This window comes from Anolis carolinensis, chromosome 6 (assembly GCF_035594765.1).
Source record: "Anolis carolinensis isolate JA03-04 chromosome 6, rAnoCar3.1.pri, whole genome shotgun sequence".
Classification (NCBI taxonomy): domain Eukaryota; kingdom Metazoa; phylum Chordata; class Lepidosauria; order Squamata; family Dactyloidae; genus Anolis; species Anolis carolinensis.
Window position 1 is genome coordinate 17,299,815 of NC_085846.1, and position 21,920 is coordinate 17,321,734.

Consider the following 21,920-nt stretch of genomic DNA (forward strand, 5'->3'; position numbering starts at 1 on the left):
TGCCAGCATGTTCAAAGGTCAGGAATTCTGGGAGTTGGAGGCCCAAACAGCTGGAAGGCCGGAGTTTGAGGATGCCTGAACTAGCTATTTCTTCTGAGTCAATAACCATTTCCCTCTCTTAGAGGAGAGACACCCAGCCTGGATTAATCTGCTTCCCTCTGGTGAAATGGGGACATCTAAATTTTAGTTACTTACCTAATAATAATAATAATATTATTTTTTTAACCCGCCCTCTCTCCTCAAGGGGACTCAGGGCAGCTTCCAAAATAAAATGGCAAATATTCAATGCCATTACAGAACATAATAGACAATTAACAAGCAACAAAACATAAATCAGTCAAAAACATCGTATAAAACCTATAAGGTAAACATGTCAATAAACAAAGTTTGCACAGATTAAAATACATTTCAAAATATAGATCTCTTTAATTTAAAATTATTTGTTACCTAGTTGGCTTCTGGAAATAGCATAGAGAAATGTGCTGTCATGTCCTTTGTTTTAGACTGGGAAATGTCTTGAGCCAGCTCTGGTACCCAAAAGATCTGAACCATCTTAATTGCTCAAATGATGTCACTACTGATGTTTCATGCCTGGTCTCACCCCGTTCCCTTCCATCCTGCCGCTCCCCAATTATATCCTTTCAGTTTGCAAGTTGGGACTGTCTGGATCAATGGCCACAACATGTTAGATGCTGCGTCTGCCTTTGGAGGATACAAGGAAAGTGGCTTTGGTCGGGATGGAGGCAAAGAGGTGAGTAAATAATAACTTGTTCCCGAGACTAATAGACCAATACTCTAATCATTTTTGTGGGGAGAAGGGGCACACAAATAAGCATGTCTCTGGCATCTGAATGCTAATTCTTTCAGGTGTGTTAGTTAATTTAAACACCAATGATCTTTTGAGTGATAAAAGGGGGAAGCAAAGGGCTATATTTGCCAGCTTAAGGTAATAGTAGGATATAACTATAACAAATAAAAACAGAATTGTTGATTTGAACATTGATTTGCTCACCTTTTTTTGCCCAGGGGTTGTATGAATATGTGAGACCAATTTGGGAGAACCGCCCACAACCCTGCACCTTGGACTTGAAGAATAAAACGTTTGCTACCTCACAAGGGTCTGTGCTCCCTCCAGTTACAGCAGAAAACAGAGTCCCATGCTCAGTCACACGTGAACCAGAAGGGAAAATCCCAAGGTAAGAACAGGCTTTAATGTGGCTAGGGTGCTGGAGCAGTTTCCAAAACACCTTACTCATATTGTATAGAGGACTGGATTCTGCTATTTGAATTCCAACTCCAGACTCCATTAGATTGAGTTTGGAGGTGCTCCCGGGAGGAGAGGAACCTTTAATGGTCTTCCTCCTTTCCAGTGTCCCAGCTAGCATGTCCATGGCCAGAGGCTCAAGTCTCTTTCTCACTAGCCAGTTATAGTACTTTGATCCTACTATAATTGCAATTACAGTACACCCTTCACATTCACTGGAATTTGGGAACCCTCCAAAAAGAGGGGAAACTGTAAATAAAAAACACTATTTTTTTTAACCTCACCAAACACCTCTTTAAGACTTGCTAGGTCCTCAGTTGCACCTAGTCTGCAGTTATGTGAAACCACAGATATGGGTGAATGCCATTACTTCAGTTTCCAGTATATCATGGAGTTAGTTTAGAGGACCTACAGATTCAGAGTATTTCTCTAGAAATTTGCTAGGTCCTCCAATACAACTCTGTGTGTAACTTTCAAGTGAAGTATACCATTGAATCGCTTGGATGTCCTAGAAAATTCCCAGAGAGAGCATTTTCCCCCAAAGTGAGAGAAAGTGAAATCATAGATGTGGCTTCTCAAAGTTTTTTGCAAAATTACTTTTAAATATTTTTGAATTCTGTTTAATATTATTTAAAAAAACAACAACAGCAACACTGCAAAAAGCTAGAAGTGTTCATCCTATTCATTTTCCTCCTGTGCGGGGCCAGTGTGGACCGAACCTACAAGTTGTACTACGGAGGTGCTCAGAAGAGACCCGACTCCATGAGTTCCCGGGCCGTCCTTGATCATGCTGGCAAAGTTATAGCATTTGTGGCTGACGGGAACATCAAAGACATCCGTAATGCTGTGGAAGCGGCTCACAAGGCTGCACCTGGGTGAGTCTGGGTTAAGAGAGGTGCAGTACTTGTGTTCAGTTCTGTTGCAATGTTTGCCAACGTAGTGGAAAAAATATGGAAAACCATTGACTTAGATATCTCACCCTGGCTATGCTAAGTAAGGCTGGTGAGGGGTGTTAATATGTCTGCCCTACATTTGAATTAGGCAAAAAAAATCTGGTTTAGCCATAGTATGCAGGTTATGCATAAGATCATGGAATTGAAACACATCTTTCAGGCCAGCTACATTGCTCCCCTGCTTAGTGCAGGAAAACTAGTTACATGCTTCCAGGAGGTTTCAGCCGAGGAGGCAGACACTGTCCAAGTCCATAAGACCTGAGTCATTACTGACCTCAGATACCGTTCTAGTGTTGTGGCCCTTCATCCATGGCAAGGCAAGGAATTCAGGAATGGGAAGAAGACCATGTCTAGACCAGGCTTTCTTAAACTTTTTCACTTGGGACCCCTTTCAGCCTGAGAAATATTTACATGGCCCCAGGAATATAGGTATATAAAATAAGTATACAAAATAAACATTTACTGATAATAAAACAGCATTTGCAAGGCTTGCTAAACAGAAGTACTTTTTATGAAGTACTAGCTTGGGGACCCGCCGTTGCCTGGGTTATTTGAAAAAGTCAATGCATATAGTTGTGGATTAACTACAACTGATATTATGTCAGGTTAAACCCAAGAAACTCCATCAGTACTTAAAATTGGTTAAAGCTTGTTATGTTGGGCAAGTTTGCTCTGGATGAATCATCGGTGGGGCTCAGTGTGCTCTTTGGCTGTAGGGTAAACTGCAACTCCCACTATGGTGAGTCAGTCCCCTCAAACCCCTCCAGTAGGTTGAGTTAGTCATGGGGGTTCTGTGTGCCAAGTTTGGTCCAGGTCCATCATCGGTGGAGTTCACAGTTTCTCTGGTTGTGGGTGAACTACAACTCCCAGAAAGGAAGGGCAGTTCCCCTCAAACCGCTCCAGTAATCAAATTTTGGCATATAAGGTATGTGCGCCAAGTTTGGTCCAGAATCATTGGTGTTTAGGTTCACGGTGTTTTCTGGATGTAGGTGAACTGCAGCTTCCCCAAATCAAGGTGAATTTTCCCCAAGACTTCCAGTATTTTTTGCTAGTCATGGAGGCTCTGTGTGCCAAGTTTGGTCCAATTCCATTTGTAGTGGAGTTCAGAGTGCTCATTGATTGCAGGGGAACTATAAATCCCAGTACCTACAACTCCAAAATGCCCAGGCCAAATCCCCTCAAAACCCACCAGTATACAAATTTGGGCACATCAAGTGTGCATGCCAAGTTTGGTCCAGATCCATCATTGTTTGGGTTCATAGTGTGCTCTGGATGTAGGTGAACTACAACTATAAATCCCTCCAAAAACCTCCACTCTTTTTTGTTGGTCATGGGGGTTTTGTGTGCCAAGTTAGTTCTAGGTTCATCATTGGTGGAATTCAGTGTTCTTAGATTGCAGGTGAACTTTACATCCCCATACCTACAATTCCTATAAACCATGGTGAATTCTCCCCAAACCTCTCTAGTATGTTCAATTGCTGATCAATTCATCTGTTTGCTGTGTGCCATAGAAAATAATAGGGAAAGAGTTAAGGGAGAGGCAGTGGGTGGGGTCATGCAAATTCCACACCAATGGAGGGAACACTGGGATGTCTGTGGTGGAGGAAAACCATAATATCTAGGATGAAATTGTCCCCAAATGAAAGCCTTCACTTGGGTGGCGGGCAGTATGGTGTTTGTGAAGGACATTGGCAAGGCTCTTGGACAAGTTTACGGCCCTCTCTATAACCTGCAATGTCATTGGAGTGAGGGCCATTTGTGTCTCCGGAGTAGTGAGAGGCTGAGAGTATAGCTGTTTATGGGGGCAGGAGCTTGTGTGTGTAAATGGACACCCTAGCCACATACACATATACAGATTTTCATTTTTTTTTATGTGTATAGATATAGACGGCAGACAAATCTGTGGAGTTTGCTGTAAACACTGCACAACAAAGTCATGTAAATGCCTAAAATAGTCACCGGGTGGCGTTCAGAAGACTTACTGTTGCCACATTTTTGGGACCCCAACATTTAGCTAAGGGGACTCCATCTGGGATCAGGACCCACGGTTTGAGAGACAGCAGCCTAGATAAATTTGGGAAAACGAATTAGATCAGTCTGGGTAAATTAATGTGATGATTCAGTTCAAATCCAGGAAAAATTTCCTAAACAACAACAACAGGTAAGGCATCTTATTGTGAGAGACAATAAAAAACAGGCTACACTAGACAAGAACAAGCTCCAATTTTGTGTCAGATTGGAGGAGAAAAGGGAGGATTTAAGAGGAGGCTTTAATCTACTTGAAATAATGGATGTTGCGTTTTTTTAAAGATTTGGTTGATTCTCCTATGAACCAATTCTTATCTGAATAGTACTAAAAACCAGAGGAAGTGCTGCACTAAGGGGAAAGCTCCAGGTGGAGATACGTTATCCCCTGAGATATTTAAGAACAGGCCTGAATGGTTGGCCACATACATACTTTCCAACAGCTTCACTTTATATTAATACAATAGGGATCTTACCTCCAGGGGATGGTCATGTAGAGTGTGCTAAAAAAAGTTGATACAGTAATAGAGATTTCAAGAACCATGGGCCTTACCGGAGATAGGGAACATTGCATCCAAATTCCATCTGATGAAATGAATAGCTTGACAAGAAACTGACAACACAATCAGTGAAGCATGGAGATGTTTGTAAAAGTGAAAGCACAACAGAGTAATGCTTTGTTCTTTAACATTGATTTTCAAAAGCTGTATGTGGACTTTCAAAAAAAACCTGTGTAACTTTTTATTGATTTAACCTCTGCTTTTGACACAATAATTAGGATCAATCTGTGGGAGAAACTTAACAGTACTAATGTTGTTGAAAGATTACTGTGTCTAATTCATCATAATAGTACCAACCAGACAGGAACTGAGTTAAACAGATAGTTCACAGAAGGTTTGGCCTCCTTTTGTACAAGTGCAGTCCAAAGTTCATTATATATGCAGATAACTTTATTATTTTATCATTTTAAAACATGTGGTACCTGAGTTTAGTATTTCCAGCAATAAAAAACATCATAGAGTCAATCATTCAAAAATCAAGATAAGGATCTTTGGGAAGTGGGCAAGGGATGGTTATTTTATTGGGCAGTATTGTTCATTTAAATGTCTGAGTATGTTTGTAGGCAGAGAGATAACCGTAAAACACATTTGATGCAGATTGTCACCATAAAATGATCTCTTCTCAGACAGAAGTAGTTGGTCAAGCCTTATTATGGGAAAGGCTGTTACTACGATGTGTTATGGAGTTGAGGTGTGAAAATACACCATAATAAGTCATTAAGGGAAATACTAGTTATCTCCCAGGTACACAGCTGAGAACTAATATGTATCTACCTACTTTTTTATATATAGGGTCAACAAAACAATGATTTTGTGTTGATGTAGTCTTAATTACACAAGATAGAGGTCCTCCTGGTCAGTCACAAGGCCAATCAGGGTATAGGGTGGCATCCTGTGCTCGCCGGGGTTACATTCCCCCTGAGGACACAGGTCTGCAGTCTGGGGGTCCTCTTGGACTCAGCGCTGACACTTGAAGCTCAGGTGTCGGTGGTGGGCGGGAGGGCCTTCTCACAATTAAAACTTGTGCGCCAGCATCAACCGTACTTCGAAAAGCCAGACTTGGCCACGGTGGTCCATGCCTTAGTCATATCTCATATGGATTATTTCAGTGTACTCTACATGGGGCTGCCTTTGAAGATGATCTGGAAGCTTCAATTAGTGCAAAGATCTGCAGCCAGACTGCTTACAGGGGCAGGTTGCAGGGAACATACGATCACCCTCTTAAAGCAGCTCCATCAGCTGCCGAATGGCTTCCGGACCAAAGTGCAGGTTATTACCTACAAAGCCCAATACAGCTCGTGTATTGCCTATTTATTTGACCGCATCTCTTCCTATGAACCTGCGTGAACCTTAAAATCAGCTGGGGAGACCCTCCGCTCGATCCCACCCCCCCTTACAAGCGAAGTTGGTGGGGATTAGAGGGCCTTCTTGGTAGTCGTCCCCCCCCCCCCCCCCCAAACTCTGGAATGCTCTCCCCAGGCACCTACTCTTTTAACATTCAGGAAGGAGCTAAAAACTTGGCTATTCCAACAAACTTTTGATAATGGCTAGAGTATTACTTAATTATTGGGCAGGACTGGAATGACTCCTAGAACATGGCTGGATATTCTGACAACAGGAATTGACTAGTTTCAATCACGTTTATATTTTTTAAAAAATTAGAGGGCAAATAGCTTTTAAACTGTTATTTATTAATGTTTTTATTAGTATGTAATTTAATTTTACATAGTGATAATTGTTTACTGTTGTTGTTTGTTTATTTTTTATATTATTTTCTGTATCTGAATTGTTATAAGCCGCCTGAGTCTCCTCAGGGAGAAGGAGCAGGGTAGAAATAAAGTTCATTATTATTATTATTATTATTATTATTATTATTATTATTATTATTATTATTATTATATCGTAGATTCAAGACTTTCCAAAATGTTTGTATGAGCAACTGAGATGGCAGAGGTGGACAAAGATGTGCCAGCACAGAATGAAATTATATTCAATCTCGATAGAGCAGGCAGTTGTGTTTGGTTTTCAACCTGACTTTAACCAACAAATTGAGAAAATGAATTCATTTTTGGAAGGAGAGAGTGCAAATAATATTCTTATTTCTCAGTAGCCTGCTGCAAAAAAAATAAAAAATAAAATCTTACCAGGCTCCAAAGTATTTATCAACTATCACCCTTCCACTTTCCAGAATAAATATTCCAACAGATGCCATCTGCTTTTATATATTGTAAATAGTCCTCTATTCCTAAGTAATAGTTTTTATATTTGTAGAAATGGTTGAAGGATCTTGTGTGGTATTTACTTTGCTATCTACTGCATGCTCTTATCCAATATTGTTTCCGGTCTTGTTTTATGCCTGAGTGCAGCAGGCCGGCCAAACTTGAACTAGGTAATCCACCTACTTTTAGAAAAAAACACGAACCTATGTCTATTGTAATTTAGCTGTTTGAGACTGCAGCTAAGCAAACCAAAATAAGAGCATTGGACTGGGTGGAAATACAATTACAGCTATGGGCTAGCAGAACTTGGTTAAGCGAATATCTTGGATAATAAGGAGGGATTAAGAAAAAGCCTATTAAACATCAAATTAGGTTATAATTTTACAAATTAAGCACCAAAACATCATGTTATACAACAAATTTGACAGAAAAAGTAGTTCAATACATAGTACTGTTATGTTTTAATTACTGTATTTACAAATTTAGCACCAAAATATCATGATAAAACATTGACTACAAAAATACCTTGGATAATCTAGAACCTTGGATAAGCAAGTCTTGGATAAGTGAGACTCTACTGTATAAACAAGACTCAGAAATCTGGAGGGCTTGTATATTCCATTTCTAATTTACAGTGCAACACTGTACATATCTAGTCAGGTTTGGGAAAGCCCTTAGGTTTCATTCAGTCCACATTATTAATACAACCAATGTAATTTGTGCATTTTGGATTCAATAAAACTTTTCAAAAATGTTAGGACACCTTTGGCAAAAAGGTAGCAGCAGAGTGTATGCCAAATGAACATTTTAGAAAAAAGGTATGCTAAATTATGCACTTTATGTATGCATATATTTCAAAACATTGTACATTGTACTCTAAATTTTAGGAATTGAATTGGGCTGTTCATTGCATCTCTCTTCTTACTTTAAATACATTTAGTACAGTGGAAAAATTCAATGTTTACAATCATTTTGCATAAAGCAATTGCTGAATTTCCCAATGTGGTTTGTGAAGGAAGTATAGAGCCCAGCCTTTGTTGACAGGTTTAAGGTGTGCGGGGGCGAGGAATCAAGACATGGGATTGGAGGGGGCGTTTGATTGGGAACAAAACAGTTCAAAGTCTGTTAGCGATCAGACTGGCTGGCAATGGCCCAAGATTGGTCTGGTCCCTTGTGTATAAGGATAGGGTGACACAATGAAGAAAAAAGCAGTAGAGGATTAGGTAAGGCTGGTTAATACACTTCCTTGGTAAACAGCAGGAGTACTTGGGGAAACAGAATCGCTCTAATAGAGTCAGGCATAAAGCAAACTGCTACAGCCTCTCCTAAGTTGCGTGTTCTCCCCCACAACTTTTGCCATCTTGATATTGCTTGGCTACATACATCCCAGTTGGTATCTATAAAATGTTGGAGATTATTCATGTACAACTTTCCCCATTTGGTAAAAAAAGAAATTTAAAAGCCCCAGTAAAGATATATGAGACACAATTTTATAACTGGGGAAGGATTACATCTATTTCAGGCCAAGGTTACTTTTACAAAAAGTTACTTTCCTGGATTAATAACAGGTCCAAAGAATATTTTGATTTTGCCACCACCATTCGCAGTGGTGCTGGTGGGCAAAGTTAACTTAAATTAACTTCATAAAATAAATTTGGGACAGGTAGCTAGGTTCAGGAGATGCATGTTCAGACCCTGCACTTCTGTTTGTTTTCAAAATCTATATTTAATAATCTTTTTCAGAAATATAAGTGTTATACAAATTTAAAAGACAATACTTTTCCCCTATGTGACTTAAATCACTATACACATCAATTTAAACTAATTCCCCCCCCCCACCCCATTGGAAAACAATAATCAAAATGGTAAGAAAAGACTAAAATGGACTTTCCACCTCAAAGACCCACAATGAAAATATTATTGTAATCCAGTATATTGTTTTAGACAGTTTCTTCATCAGATCTTGCACTTTTGGAATTGACTCTTTCATCCTAAGCACCAAATCAATTTCAAATAGGGTCTTGGAGAGGCATACTTCACTGGTGGAATGGGGCCAGAAATGGCAACATCTCTTGTCCAGCAAAAGACAGATAAAGAGTGGCTGGGGATCTTAAGTTGTACGCCTTGAGTTGATGCAAACATGCTGTCCTTCCAAAAGGTTCTTGGACTATTCGCTTTCATACAGACTGACTGTTAGAAATGATGGATGTTTTATTCCTTAAAAATACTTAATAATTGGACTTGTTTACAAAATAGTGTGCATGAGATCTGCAGCTGTTGTGGATCATTGATCTCAACGAACCCAAAGGGTGCTCACCAATGCGTCGTCTTCATCATGGAAAGAAGTGACAAGTGGAGTGCCGCAGGGCTCCGTCCTGGGCCCGGTTCTGTTCAACATCTTTATTAACGACTTAGACGAAGGGTTAGAAGGCACGATCATCAAGTTTGCAGATGACACCAAACTCGGAGGGATAGCTAACACTCCAGAAGACAGGAGCAGAATTCAAAACGATCTTGACAGACTAGAGAGATGGGCCGAAACTAACAAAATGAAGTTCAACAGGGACAAATGCAAGATACTTCACTTCGGCAGAAAAAATGGAAATCAAAGATACAGAATGGGGGACGCCTGGCTTGACAGCAGTGTGTGCGAAAAAGATCTTGGAGTCCTCGTGGACAACAAGTTAAACATGAGCCTACAATGTGATGCGGCAGCTAAAAAAGCCAATGGGATTTTGGCCTGCATCAATAGGGGAATAACGTCTAGATCCAGGGAAGTCATGCTCCCCCTCTATTCTGCCTTGGTCAGACCACACCTGGAATACTGTGTCCAGTTTTGGGCACCGCAGATGAAGGGAGATGCTGACAAGCTGGAAAGCGTCCAGAGGAGGGCAACTAAAATGATTAAGGGTCTGGAGAACAAGCCCTATGAGGAGAGGCTTAAAGAGCTGGGCATGTTTAGCCTGCAGAAGAGAAGGCTGAGAGGAGACATGATAGCCATGTACAAATATGTGAGGGGAAGTCATAGGGAGGAGGGAGCAAGCTTATTTTCTGCTGCCCTGCAGACTAGGACACGGAACAATGGCTTCAAACTACAGGAAAGGAGATTCCACCTGAACATCAGGAAGAACTTCCTCACTGTGAGGGCTGTTCGGCAGTGGAACTCTCTCCCCCGGGCCGTGGTGGAGGCTCCTTCTTTGGAGGCTTTTAAGCAGAGGCTGGATGGCCATCTGTCGGGGGTGCTTTGAATGCGATTTCCTGCTTCTTAGCGGGGGGTTGGACTAGATGGCCCTTGAGGTCTCTTCCAACTCTACTATTCTATGATTCTATGATTCTATGATTCATCCAGTGCCAAGTCACATAAAAGCTGTGGGGATGGGCCCATTGATGATCCATGCAGTCAAGTTGTAGCAGCAATAAAACAAGCCAACAAATGATTGTCCGCAATCTTATGAGTCATAGTGACCAACTATCTTTACAATTGTATACCAAGTAGATTGTGATCTCTCTACCTTTGGATGGAAATTGCGTTGGTTGCGTGGGTGGATACCTTTCCCCAGTGTGTTCTCTTGGAACTCTAGGTGCCATTGTTATGTGCCTTCAAGTAATTTCTGAGTGATGGAGACCTCAAGGCAAACATGTTAGTGGATTTTCTTGGTAAGATTTGTCCAGAGGGGCCTTTGCCTTCCTCTGAGGCTGAGAGAGAGCATGGTTGGCTGAAGGTCATCCAGTGGGTTTCCATGATTGAGTGGAGATTCACACCTTGGTCTTCAGCATCCTAGTCCCTTCTTCAAGCCACTGCATCACCTTGACTCCAGAGGTCTGGGTGGCATTTAGCACCAGTATCCATGTGGCACTTCTGATCTAATTGGTAGAGTTGAAAATGGGTGACAATGGTTTTGATTGTGCCCCTACGGAGCCAAGGGCATAGAAGCTTATACCAAGTGGATAGCTTTTTCTGCCCTGTAGAAGCCTGACAGGGATGGGAGAGAAGTTCATTTAAGTCTGTGTGAAGATTTCCTCTTCAAAATAGAAAACACAAGAGAAAATTGGAAATGCCTCAAATTCCTTGTTCTGAGGAAGATTGAGAATGGTGGTGAAAGCTGGACAATGAAGGAAGTTGATAGGAAGAGAATCGACTCATTTGAAATGTTCTGGAGATAAATTCTACAGACAATATAATATGGTCTTTGAGCCCTAAAGGCACCAGATTCTGATCCTGAGAGCTAAGCAGCATCCATTCTGGTTAGTAAATGAGTGGAAGACCACCAGTGAATATCAGATGCTGCAGGCTGTATTTCAGAGGAAAGAACTGGCGAAACCACCTCTGATTATTCCTTGCTTAAGAAAATTATGTTAAATTCATGGAGAAACCATAAGTGGACAGGCAACATGAAGGCACATATAAACAAACAAGCAAACACATCCTGACTTCTCCCTAAAAGCCAAGACCATCAAACTGAGGCTAGCATGTTTTGGCCATATCATTGCCAAAGATTGGTAAAGTGGAATATAGTCGTTTAAAAAGGAAGATGTATGATAAGGGATAGACTCAATCAAGGATTCTCATGTTTTGAGCTGGTAAGACCTGAGCAAGACTTTTGATAGAGTGCCTTGGTGATCTCTCATTCTATAGGGTTACCATAAGTCAAAGATAAATTGATGCCAATTAACAAGTTTGTGGAAAAGCAGTGGTGACCACACTTTCGGCACCAGGATGGAGATAGCCATAGGCTATTGAAAATAGCTTAACCTAAAAAATTTTTTTGTGAGACCCGTCGGCCTTGTTTCCAGAAAGAAGCTTTTCTTACCTGCTCTTTGGCTGTCAGAAAAACTAAATAATGTATTGAAAGTTTCGGGAAAGTCAAGACACAGGCGTTCAGTTCCCTCACAGATCAGCCACACCAAACAAAAACATTCCTCAGGTTATTTTATTTCCTTTCAGTCTCATTTTGGCCGCCAACTGAGAGCCAACAAAATAATCCTAAGAAAAATAACCACCATTACAATCACTGCAAAGTAGGGAATTGTTTTAATATACATGGGATTTAGATGTGAGTGTTTATTACACATGTCTACACATGAAGACCTCTTGGTGTGCCTCCATCACAGGGTTCTTTAACACTGAACGTAGGTGGCTAGAACATCAGCATTTTTGCTTTTTTGGCACTTAAATATTCTCAGCCATCTAAAGAGCTGCACTCAAGGTATAGTAACCGTGGTGTCTTACACATTCTTAAGCTTTGGTGTCTTTAAACTGTTGGAGAGAGGATGGGCAATTTCTTGTCTCCACTTTTTTCTTTCTAGGCCAGACACTGCATTTCTTATGTTGATGTTGCTGAATAGTGACCTGAGCTGGCCTGACCTCTATGGCCGGAGTTGGAATAGTTCATTTTGGAAACTGTAACTTCGAGAATCCTCCAGTCAGTATATCCTTCTGGGCATCATAGTGCTTAAATGTTGGGAGTTATGGTTCCATGGCAATAACATTCCCAGTGTCTAGCCCTATGTTTCCAAACCCTTTTTTTTTCAACAAGTCCCTCCATGTGCTGAGATAGCCTCAAGTGTGGCGTCATGGAGAGAGGGAGAGGCAGGATTTTTATTTTTCCAAGGAAAAACGTCAAAAATCCCACTAGAGGCATAGATAATAGGAGGGTGGATCCTAGCCTCTAACAGACCTGTTTTGTTTATGTTTTATTTTGAAAACCAGTTGGCTGGTTCTGACTTTTATTAACTTCAATGTCAGAAAGTCACTCTAGAATTTTCCCCCTAGACCAAAGAAGATGGGCCAGGGCCTAAGATCCAATAATAAAGGCGGGGTGAGGGATTTTCCTGGTGGACTGCACTAGCCCATTCTCTGCAGACCAGAAGTGATGACAATTCACGCCCAGGACCTTTTGGGACTGATTTTCATCTGTTTCAGGAACGTGTTGGCGGGAGCAAGAAGGACATAAACCCCAGTTGTTTTAGAACTAGAGCTTCCCTCATCATAGCCAGAAAACATTTTGATTTCCCAAACCAATATTTCATCAGGAATATATGTCTGCTGTCTCATTTGGGACTTCCAGAATGATTATGAAACAGAATTGGAAATATTCACTTTTGGTGTTCCAATGTTAACACAATCATTGGTTGTTTCTCTAGCAACAAGAGGCACTTGAAAGGTACATTGCAGATGAAAAGAGATCATTAATGACAATGCTTGGGAATGTTACTGTTTTCCCAGAATACTCCAGCTGTTGGCCATTCCAACTAGTAGATTCTGGGAGCTATGGTTTCAAAAATAATGTTTCCAGTCTCTGATGTTAAATGTAAACCGAAGTCCTACTGCTTTGTGTAACACTACTGTCAGGGGTTGCATAGACTGCCAAGCACAAGAAATGCCTTAACTTACATTAATAGCTTTGTTGTTTTTCATTTTCTAGGCAGTCATGATTCATTCCCATTTTTTTAAAGTTAACACTTATTCTCTTACCAACCTATTATGGTGAGATTTTAAAGAGACATCCTGGCAAAAATGTGGGCTGAGTCATCACTTGGGCCTTGACGATCCCATTCTCAGACTACTGCAACTTGGGGCGCATCTACACTGTAGAATCAATGCCCGTTAACTGCCATGGTTCAATGCTATGGATGCATGGGAGTTTTAGTTTTACAAGGTCTTTAGCCTTCTCTGCCAAAGAGTGCTAGTGCCTCACCAAACCACAGGTCTTGGATTATCTTGTATTATCTCATAGAGAGTCTGTTGAGCTGATTCAGTAGCACAAGCCATGGCAGTTAGTTAGGCTGCATTAATTCTTCAGTGTAAAACTAGGCCAAGTAGGACTGGAAGTAGAGAAAAGGAGCATCAGATAAACCTCATGAATCATGGTAATAAATTTAATGTACCCTCCAGCTTCTTGGTCATGTTGCCAGTGGGAAAAACCAGCAGTTAGTAGTAGTAGTAGCAATTGTTATTACTACTTTTATTCTTTGTGCTCCAGAAAAAATGTGGATGATGTCTTCTGGGAACCTCAGAAGCAATAACATAGAAAAGTTACCTTTTACACTGCAATGCCCAGAATCACCCCAACCAGCATGACAGCAGCCTGGGAGTTGTTTAAAAAGCAAATTCTGGGAATTGCAAGCATCTTGGAAGCTGTAGTGAATTTTTTTTTCTAATTGCTAGGAAACAAGTTGCTACTAGAGCAGAGTCTGTAACCTGGCTTGCTATTTTGTGATCTAAAACTCAGTCGGTTTCATCAGGTGGTCAAAGCAGTCTGCTCATACCCGGGCCCAGATCTTATACTACCTCGCAGAGAATCTGGAAGTCCGTCGAGCTGAAATGGCATCGCAGCTGAAGGTGCTGACAGGTGCCCAGGAAGAAGCAGCCCTGAGAGAGGTGGATTTGAGTGTGCAGCGACTCTTCTACTGGGCGGCATATTCTGACAAATATGGTGGGGTTGTGCAGGTGAGTAACCAACAGGTTTCTGTCCTGGGATATACATGGCTGGAGTCTATAATTCTTGGATGGAGTTTAGATGGAGTTTGGGAAGGGTCCATAGTTTGAGAATGTAGCAAACACATTGCATGGAGACAATTACACGTCTAATTGTCGACAGTTTCAGTTATAAGGACCAGGGAGAAGGTGTGGAAAAGACTTAACACCTTGGTGGAAAAAGACACTATCCAGTTATGTTGCTGATCTATTATCCTATAGTCTAATGCAGACATGGGCAAACTTTGGCCCTCCAGCTGGTAGAGTGTTAGCAATTGTGGGAGTTGAAGTTCAAAACACCCGGAGGGCCAAAGTTTTCCCATGCCTGGTCTAATGGGTAATGTAGTCCAGACTTTGGCTGGTGACTGTCTCTCTTCTAGATATATCTTAGGAAATATATTTTGTTTGATATGGAAATGTATAAAATCCCATATTATCTGCTTTGAACTGGGTTCCATGGCAGTGTGGACGCAGATAACTCAGTTCAAAGCAGATATTGTGGATTATCTGCCTTGATATTCTGGGTTATATGGGTGTGTGGAAGGGACCTTGGTCTCAAGATCCTGTTGAGAAGCAGCATAGCTCTGTGATGGTGTGATCCTGTGGAATTGCAAAGGGAATTGGTGCAGCAAGACTCATGGGAGAATTGTTCCTGAGTGTCTTTTTGGGAACACCATGGACTATTGTATAAACCTGGGAAATGCTTGTGTTAAGACATCTTACTGATTTCCTTATGCGAGATGGTGAAAGCCCAATTCTTTCAGTAACTGGCTGATTATTCAAGCATAAAACCTTAGCAGAATTCCAATTTTGTATGTAATTGATGCAACTGAAATTCAGCTTGGGGAGAGAAGGCAAAGGTCAGGAAACAAGTTGGACTTACAAGGTGAATTCAAATAGAGCTTGAATTCAAAAGCAGGTTTTATTATCTTTTGCAGTCTATACCAGTGCAGTTCCAAGAATTTGGGACTTCAGACTCTCCTGCTAACTTAGCCAGTGGTCAGAGATTTTGGAAGACAAACTTACAAACATCCAGTGAACCTATGATTAAGAACCACTGGTCTATACAACGTCAAATGTTTCTTGCTTTTGCCCGTTTCTTGATCTACAGGAGACGTCTTTGTATGGAGCCTCCCTCCTCTTCCGGGAACCTCTTGGCGTAGTGGGCATTGCCTGTCCTGATGAGCAACCACTCCTGTCATTTGTCAGCTTATTGGCACCTGCCATCATCCGTGGCAACTGTGTGGTCATAATCCCCAGTGAGCGGTACCCATTACTTACCTTGGATTTCTATCAGGTACCTTTTTCCTTATTTCTGGGCTAACTTGTAGATCACAGTGAGGAAATCTTTGGCCCTCCAAGTGTTCTAGCCTACAACTTAGACATCTTAACCAGCATAGCTTGTGGGTTAGAGATTGTGGGAGTTGGAATCCCAGCATTTGGCCAGCCAAAAGTTCCCTGTCCTTTTGTTTATCAAATAAATTGTGCATCCTAGGAAGGCTCTTCGACTTTGTTAAATATTGTCAGGGTCGTTTTTATTGGGGTTTTCATTATGTTTCACAGCAATTACTAATATTTATGGTTTTAACCTATTTTTTTATATATTGTATGTTTTTACTGGCTGTAAGCCGCCTTGGGACCTTGACTGGGGTATACATTTCATAAAGAAATAAATAAATCTAGTTCAAGAAAGCAATGGTCAAGGTTGTCTTTGTTGAAAATAACAACCTTTTTCAAACCTCCACTAGTTATTTGTTTGTATATATTTCAGATTGTTTACTGCGTTGTAAATGTGTGTATTGGTATGCAGTTTTCTTTAATTCTATGTTGTGGAAGGGGCTGCAGACCATGTGATTAGAACTGGAACTGTTCAGGACTCAGACTCCATTTTAGAAACAGTATGCTTTCAGGCTCCCGTAGAAACAGTACAGTTTAGACGCCAGTAGAAACAGAATGCTTTAGAGAACAGAGACTCCATTAAGACTCTCAGAATAGAGAGATGCTTTAGACTATGGATGGTTAAGATTATAAGAAAGATGCCTTGTGTTATCTGCACAGAGAAACTACTTCAAATCCTATCTTTAACAGGATTGATATGCTAAGTACAGTATGCTGAATACATGAAGTTTCTGAGTAAACCAACTATGTTACTTTTAAAGAAGTCTACTTATTTTTGGTGTTTTAAGAGAGAGATTTTTTTGAGCAACTGCTAAGAACACTTCTGAAACTCTGTGTGTGTGTTTTTGTGCATTAGCATATCTTTGTCCCTAACAGTTCAAAGAGCTATCTAGGTATATCCGTTTAACAGCTGAGAAACCTAATTGCCTTGCATGAGTACTAGTGGGTATTTATTTACCACTAAGGAGAAGGTTGACTCAAATGATTTTGAGTTTCCTGATTTTCCTAAAGGTTATGATTTCTAGCAAGGTCATGCCTTTCTAAAGTTCACAATTTCTCCAAAAGTCTTTTAAATAGGTTTACTGTTCACATTTATTGGATTTATTAGCACATGAATATGTAGATGTTTTGATATGTGTATTAAACCAATTCAAGTTGAAGTTCAAATGGTCTGTATTAAATATAAGTTCCATGCATGCTTTACTAGCTACCAGACCCCCACCATAGGTAGATTGAAGATTAGTGGTGTCACTCAATTTTATATATTTTGACTCAGGAACTCGTAATGACTTCTCACCACAACCTCGTCATGCTTCTGGAAATACAGTAGGGTTCCCCATGGTCAGATACAGCATGCAATTAGGTTTGAAATAATTCAGTAGTGGGGAACATATGAGCCTGATGTTGATGTTAGACTGAACCTCCCATCAGCTCCTTTATCCAGCATAGTCAATGGTGAACAGTCAAGGAGACTGCAATCCAATGGCATCTACCAGTACTAAAAGTTCCTGGAATAAATCAAGGTATTGTGGACATTCTTCCACTTACACAATCCAATAAGAAATCAAATTGCAGGTGGTGTTCACAAGTTATTAATCTAGAATAGTAAATCAGACAATGAGATTGGTTAGTGACAGTGCAGTTATTTTGCTCATTTGCTGTCAGAACAAAGAGATGGAAAAAATGTCTTTCCATCCTCCTTGCAAACGGGTAGAATGGAGGTATTGGCTTTCCATTATCTACCGTCTTCCCTCACAAAAAAATTAAAAAATGAAATGAAAAGGGAGAGAGCTGTCCACAGTTGAACTCTCAACTTTCTGGAGATTCAGAGAAAAGATGTGGGATTTCTCCTTTTCAAAATTTACTTTTAATTCTGGTTTCCTCCCAGCTGTGAGTGACAGCTGGGCTAAAAGCTTAATGCTTTTATTGTTTTACTTTGCCAAAGGAATTTCTGCATGATTTGTGGCTCCCTCAGTGCCCATGAAAAATGAAAATAATCTCATTCGGGGAAACCTAGAGTCTAACATTCTCTCACTTGCATAACTGGAGAGGGATTTCCTAATTATGTGAATCAGGGTCTGTGTCTGTGAAAGAAATCAGGAAAAGCAAGGAAACTGATTTTTCTTCAAAAGGATCAGTAGTATACTCACTCAACCCATTGATTCAAGGGGCAAAGATAGGTCTTCCCTAGCTGCCTTTTTCTTTGCCATTACTAGCTTAGTTCCTGAACTTTTGATGGTGCTTTGGGAACAAGGATAAGAGACAGCTAAAATTTGCAGTGAAAGCGACCCTCTTCCTCACTTGACCCATTAGAATAAGCAAAGTATTTAAAAAAATATAGAATGAAAGCTTCTTGTGTTCTGCTCTTTCTTGTTTCTATGATTGATGTCATATATAAATAAAAACTTACTAGAACTAAACAGCAAGATAGAACAGGCAAAAGATATGAAGGAAATCGGTTAGGCTAGATCTTTATGGATTGGTAGACACATATGCCTAACGCTGAGGAAAAGCCAAGAGATACCATTTTCTGAGAGCAACACAGAAAGTAAGAATTTTGTTGTAGGATACAAAACTGTGCATGACAGGGCAAGAACATGAATCTGGACATCATGTTCTTCAGCAATATTTAAGCCATGTTAAACTTGTCATGTTGATTTCAAGAGGAAGTCGATTCAACTTACAGCCTTCCCAAACCTGACATCCTCCAGATGAGCTGTACTAACATTTACACTTGTCTTCCCTGACATTCAAACCAGAAAAGTTCTCTAGGCAACTAATAAAACATGATGTAAAAGCAAAATCATTATTAAAACCACAAGATAAAACTGAACAATACACAGATAAATTAAAAGCACAGCCTCAAAATATGAAGACAGACCCAAGAATCCTCATTTGCCAGCACATGCTGTGTTTTCTGCATCAAATCCAACACTGATCAACAGTGTCAGATTTATGCACAAGCTTAAGTAAACTGTCATCTGGAACCTAAAACCCTCCAGCCTCAACCTATTGAAAGGATGTCAAAGGAAGAGGAAGCAGGCTTGTTTTTTTCTGCCATGGAAACTAGGATTCGGAGCAATGGGAAAGCAGATTCCACCTGAACATAAGGAAAAACATCCTGACTGTAAAAGCTGTTCAACAATGGAAGTCTCTGTCTTGGAATATGGTGCAGGTTCTTTCTTTGGAGGTTTTTAACCAGAGGTTGGATGGCCATCGTTTGGGGTACTTTGGCTGTGTTTTCCTCCATGGAATGGGGTTAGACTGGATGTCCCTTGTGGTATCTTGCAACTCTAGTGATTCTTCCTCAGAGGACCAACCACCCCTGGATGCACCCCTGGATGCTATCGACCTAAAGGCAATTACGCCGATAGCGTTTTCTTACCCAAACATTTTAAAAAGGCCAGAAGTGGCATCACAGTGGAGAGAGTAGAGAGAGTCAGTGCTTCTTTTAGGAGCTCCCAGATTGGCCAAACTCTGGCCTTTCACCTTTCTACTTCGAGAGTGGGATGGTTTCTTTTTTGCATTGACCTGTGGATAAGCTGATCCAGGCTTTTTGAGTTGTTTTTGTTTTCACTAAAATTTCTAGACACATATATGAATATATACAGTCTGTCTCAGTCTGGCTTTGCTTCCCAATTTGAAGGCTGAATATGGACAACAGTAATCTGGAATCAGTATGGAAAGGGGGGAGCTTTCAACACCAATCCTATCACACAGACCTCCTTATCCTGAGGAGGAAAGGAAGTATGTGTGTGTACACACCTACATATGTGTGTGTGTATTTATATGTCTGTGTAGGCATGACCAATGGCCCATTACTTAAATATTATGGGCCCCTTGAGGTTCAATGTGTTAACAACTCCAAATGCACACTGAAGTTCAGTATGTAACAGTGATGCACAATTCAGTTGATGACTCTGCTCTTCTACTATATGGAGTCCTTCTATTTTGCATTTCATGGATCAAGTGGGTCAATCCAAGTCTTCTCATGGAACTGTCCTACTTGCTCTCTACTACAATGGGATCAGTTCTCTTGGACCAATTAGCCTTCTAAGCATCATCAGCAAATTGTATGCTAGTCATCTCCTATACAAACTATTAAACTGCTTGGAGGAGGAACAAGCAGGTTTTAGAATCGGACACTCAACTGTTTGATCAGGGCCTAATATTGCAACATTTAATAGAAAAACATTCCTCTCCCTCGCAGGAAATGCTTTACACAGTCTTTATAGATTATGAGTCTGCATTTGACTCAATCTCAAGAAACAGACTTTGGAACAAAGACCACCAACACAGAGAGGCGCCTGCTGGCTCTCATTCGTAGTCTTTATGAAAAAACACATCTGCGAGTGAGATGTAACTGACTAGACCAATATCCTCACTTACAGGAGTAAAGCAAGGTTGTGTTCTTGCTCCCACTTTGTTGAATATTTATATTAACTCCCTGGTGAACCCATTCTCAAAAATAAACCTCCACTCCTCTAAATTAGCTGGGAGAGCAGTATTGGTTTTACTTTATGAGGGATCGCCTAAGTAATAGAACAAGTCAAACTATAAATATCTGGGAGTCATTTTACAGTCTACCCTGGAAAGCTCAAGTGTCCCATACAATTGCAAATGCACAGCGGAGTTACAACTCACTTATGTCATTTTATGGTAAAGGAGGCCAACATGTACCTTCAGCAATTCACATTTTTAATGCTAAGATTTTACTACAAATGTTATATGGAGCACAACTGTGTGCATTTAAAAGTGCCAAGTCCCTCATTGTTGGTTTTAAAAACAGGTTCCAGGCTTATTTAGCAGTCTTTCAGATGTATTTCCAGAACTAATTCTATCGCTGGAAAGTTTAAAACTTTTGTCTCAGTTAGGCAGAAACTCTTTAAGTGTGGCTTGAAAAAGTAGAGGAAGAAGAAAGAGAGTAGAGGGAAATGAAGGAAAGAGACATGTTTTTAGCTACAGAAGTTTAGCTGTCACTTGTTTTAGGCTGAAAGGATCCAGGCAACCTAATGCTAGGTGAGAACCTAGTAATACTCTGAAATACAAACTCCAAGGTGCACAGAGTACAAGTATGGCAGGTAAAATAGGATTATAGTACTGTATTTGTGTAATATGAAAAGGCCATGCATATTAGAAGTTGAAAGGGACTTATAGGCACCAGCAATAAATTCCTTAGAAAGGGGCAAAGGAGGAATAAAACATTTATTACCTCCTTATTATATCCTTATTATATCTTTATTCCATATTGCATATAAGTTGATTTTTTAAAATTGTGTCAGAAGTGACAAGAACATACTGCAAGTTGTTTCTGGTGTGAGAGAATTGGCCGTCTACAGAGACATTGCCCAAGAGATGCCCGGATGTGTTACCATCCTTCTGGGAGGCTTCTCTCGTGTCCCTGCAAGCTAGAGCTGACAGACAGGAGCTCACCCCGTCTAGCGATTTCAAACCGCCAACCTTCAGGTCAGCACTCAGCCAGCTCAAGGGTTTCACCTTATTAATAATCAGTTAATATGTTGATTATTGATACATTTAAAGTATCTTTGCAAGCTTCTTCTACTTCTCAATTGTATATCTGTGTTTAATTGAATGTTATAATTACCTGCCTTAAACACATTTTATAGAAATGTAGTGGAAACATTGAAAAAATAAATAAAAATAGTTGATGCAAGCGCAAGACAGCATCTCAGGGGGAGGCATATCTATGTATTGAGCAATTGTCTGCATTTTCCTCAATCACTGCACAGAATAATAGAACCATTTGTTGGCTTCTTCATTTCCTTGAAACACGCTCGGCTCCCAAGTGTCTTTCAGAAATGGTAAAATGAGGAGTCAAATAAAAATCTGGGGGCTGAACAAAGGCTACATTTTCTAAGAAAGACTTTCAGAATTAACTTGCTCAGTTTTCCAGTAAAACCAGTTTTCCCAGCAAAAACAAATCTCATAATCCCTTAGCATTGTCAGCAAAGGCAACTGGGGCAAAGAGAAGTATAAGTGTCTGTCTGTCTATTTATCTATCTA

General features: G+C 40.4%; 1 protein-coding gene across 2 annotated transcripts in view; it reads left to right on the plus strand.

Annotated features, from left to right (window-relative positions):
* The window catches only part of aldh16a1 (aldehyde dehydrogenase 16 family member A1), a 51,032-nt gene that overhangs the window by 21,341 nt on the left and 7,771 nt on the right, over positions 1–21,920 (plus strand). For both annotated transcript variants that reach the window (XM_062984133.1, XM_062984134.1), the window contains exons 12-16: positions 646–751; positions 1,027–1,196; positions 1,972–2,139; positions 14,267–14,471; positions 15,610–15,795. In XM_062984133.1, the coding sequence (XP_062840203.1) occupies positions 646–751; positions 1,027–1,196; positions 1,972–2,139; positions 14,267–14,471; positions 15,610–15,795 (835 nt within the window). The remainder of the gene's footprint in view (positions 1–645; positions 752–1,026; positions 1,197–1,971; positions 2,140–14,266; positions 14,472–15,609; positions 15,796–21,920) is intronic.